General features: G+C 39.0%; 1 protein-coding gene across 1 annotated transcript in view; it reads left to right on the top strand.

Moving 5' to 3' along the window:
* The first annotated feature begins 302 nt into the window (after window positions 1–302).
* KIAA1109 (KIAA1109 ortholog) overlaps window positions 303–3,432 on the top strand; it is a 311,628-nt gene continuing 308,498 nt past the window's right edge. Inside the window, exon 1 of the mRNA XM_042781736.1 lies at window positions 303–399. Within this exon, the coding sequence (XP_042637670.1) occupies window positions 303–399 (97 nt within the window). The remainder of the gene's footprint in view (window positions 400–3,432) is intronic.

Genomic DNA, 3,432 nt, shown 5'->3' on the forward strand with positions numbered 1-3,432 from the left:
TCTTTGATTAGATTTTAAAATAGTCATGTCCCACTTACTTTGAGGCAGAATATAGTAACTGAAACTGAATGTGTACACTTATTTAGAATGGTGACACTGGGAAATTAAAAATATAATAATTGTCATAGATGTTCATTAGAAATGCGTTCTCAACATTGAAGAGGTAGAGTGTGATTTAGTCAACTTATGATACCTTTTATCCCTTACATGATTTCTCTTGCAATTTAATAAATCTTGGTTTCTAAATTTTAACCTTGCAACTCTTTTAGGCCTTTAGATGCTACAATGAAAAAACTTCAGAAATGGATCAAAGGAAGAATGACAGTATTGTTCCTAGTATCACTCAGTTAGAAGATTTTCTTACAGAACACAATTCCAATGTTGTTTGGCTCCTTGTTGGTAAGTAGAATACATTTTTTTTTGCACTTTCTTGTTTTTCATGTGTGGTTTAACAACTGTCAGCCATTAAGCAGTGGTTAAGTGAAGTTAGAATGCTTACAATACTACTTAGTTATTTTTAGGAAGAAGATTTTAATCTATCTATATTTCTGTGAAGCTTTGCTCTGAGAACATCTGTCGATGCTCTTTACTTTGTCCCAGGCTGCTTGTTGCTTGACTTAGGGGAGGTATGAGGAGAAGAAAGACCTTGCACTTAGTTTTTCTTTCCCATTTCAGGTTTACTCTCTCCCATTCCACCTGCAGCACATACACAAACACCTTTTTTTGTTTTGTTTTATTATAAAAGCAATATATCCTCATAGTAACTATTTTTATAGTAATATGGACTATGTATGCCTAATGCATCTTTTAGCTTCTTTATTTACTCTTTGCTCACTTTGCAGTAGGCTCTGTTCTTAATAATTTTTAGATAGCATCCCGGAAGTCTTCTAGTCATTAAAAATAATGCAGAGTAGTGTATAATTAAATGGTGGAGTGAAAAAGAAGGGGAAAGGAGGAAGGAAAGGAGGGATGGAGGGAATATGAGTGAATATATGAATGAGAAAGAAATACAAAAGTAATATTAGGGAAGGGAGCGATTATTGTCAGCTGTCATTGCTTTCATGGAAGAATTTTACTGTTTGAATTTTGGAATAGGATTTGGAAAGGGAGAGTGGAAACTAGGAAGAGTAAAGTGATGTAAGAGAGGAAAGGGAGGATAATTTCATTTATTGAACATCTTCTGTGTGCCAAAATACCACAAGCATTTTACATATGTTGTCTCACTTAAGGCTCAGAACACCCTAATGAGCCATATGAATATGGAGAATTAAGGCCCATATAGATTAAATAACTTGTGTGGGTTACACCGATTCAGCATCATAGCAACACGTAAGCCTCCACTGACAGATGAGTGTAGGTTGCGCATAGGACACCTTGGCCAGAAATGGAACCTGGGTCTCTCACGTGGAAGGCAAGAATTCTACCACTGAACTGCCAATCTGAACATACTAGAAAGAAAAGGGGATCTGCTTCTGAAAATCAGCCAGTGGAAACCTTACGGATCACAGCCGTCCCATCCACAAGCAATCACAAGGATGGTGCAGGACTAGGCAGTGTCTTATTCTGTTGTACTCAGAGTTGCTGTCTCAGCATCAGCTAACAACAACACTGTGTGTTGCACAGTGACATTTTCTTAGTTCATGCTTGTGGTTTTTTTATGATACCACAAAATGTGGAGTGGAAAATAAAGAGAAGAATAAAGTATATATAGAAGGAATTACAGGGCTTCATGTTTTGTAGGTAGGATTGTGTTACCATTTTAACTCTGAGTTCTATATTTTCTACTTAACTAAAGTAAAGTGGTATAAATGAACATTAGCGTAAGCCAAAAAATGTGAAATTAAGTGTAAAACATTGGTATGAAATAGCACTTTATAAAAGCACTATTGACTATGTAACTAAGAGGAAGATTCTTCCTTATTTCACATCTGTCTCCCCTCTTTTATCTCCTAGGCTATTTCTGTTCACCACAGCAATTTCATTGACAACAAGTCAGGAAAAACACTGAGTGATTGTTCACTCTATTTTACTAGTAGCCTTATGATATTGAAAGGAGGGGTGCATGATACAATGAGAAGGCCAGAATTAAGTATTTTAATACTAGAAGTTTACTTTCCCAGCAAATGGCTTTTGCCTTTTTAAAGGGTCTATAAAAACCTGCTGTTGAAACAGTGATTTAGAGTAAGAAAACAAAGTGACTTTGCTCTTAAAATATCATGGCATATCATCAAAATAACTTTACAGAAGATTCATTCTATAAATAATTTTTATGAACAAATACATAGCACTTGCTACATTAAAGCTATTACTATTGATCTGACCCACCTTGAGAAATGTTGTATTTTATTTTGTCTCTCAGTGACTTTTTAATCTATATTTTTAAAAACCTTGCATGTTTTGGTTACCTCTAGTGCCTCTCTGACAGGAATATACCTTGAACAAACAGGAGTTTATTCTCTTACAGTTTTGGAGGCTAGAAATATGAGTTCAAAGTGCTGGGGTCTAGGGGCTGGGTGAAAGTGCCTTGACCTTGAACTTCAGCTCTGGCTCTGGGTCCCAGCCTATTGAAGCTGGAGTGGGCTTTTCTTTACACAGGCAGCTGCTGGCTGCTGAGGCTGACAAACCCAAGGTCGACAAGTAAAAAGGCATAGTCCTGATGTTACCAAACCACACGGCAGACCATTAATTCAAATCCATTGAAAGTCCCAAGATTGGCAGAGCATGGCAGGCTATTGAATGAAGACTGGGCTACATGCAGGGTTCAAATGTGCCCAAAAGCTGGAGACCTTCCCCAAAGTTGCTTCTTATATACTGGAAGCTGCCCACATCCTTAAAGCAGATACTCACCTGTTCCAATAGATTCTACCATGGAATTAATTACCAGTCTCATCGTGGGGAATAACTATATCCAGCTACCCAGGCACTTAACCAGGACATACAACCTTATCTACCATAATTCCGCCACTTGTCAACCTGGCACTTGTACAGATCTTCAGTGGGTGGCATCTGTACAGATTTCCTTCAATGGGTGGCTCCAATCCCCTAGTTCCTCTGAGTGGTGACTTGACCCCCTTGCCCTGGCAGGCCGTACTCTTCTACATCTTGGGCATGGCAGCCCTTCCCCCTCACTCTAGGGCAGCAGCTATGGCTCCATCCCACTGGCCCACATGAACAAGCATCCCCACACTTCAAAGCCAAGTTAGTGAAGGTTTGACTCATCGAAACCTAGGAGACTGATGGTTCCACCCCAAAGGCTGTGGTCCTACCCATGAGACCGTGATAGCTGGGGTTGTGTGTCAACTTGGTTAGACTACAATTCTGAGTGGTTTAAGCAGTTGTGATGTGGTTATTCCCATGATGTGATTGGATGTATATGCTTTGAGCAGCCAATCCATTGAAAAGAAGTTTCCCTAGGGGTGTGGCCTGCTTCCT

This window comes from Orycteropus afer, unplaced genomic scaffold (genome assembly GCF_000298275.1).
Source record: "Orycteropus afer afer isolate SDZICR_OR568_19922 unplaced genomic scaffold, OryAfe1.0 scaffold00162, whole genome shotgun sequence".
NCBI lineage: Eukaryota > Metazoa > Chordata > Mammalia > Tubulidentata > Orycteropodidae > Orycteropus > Orycteropus afer.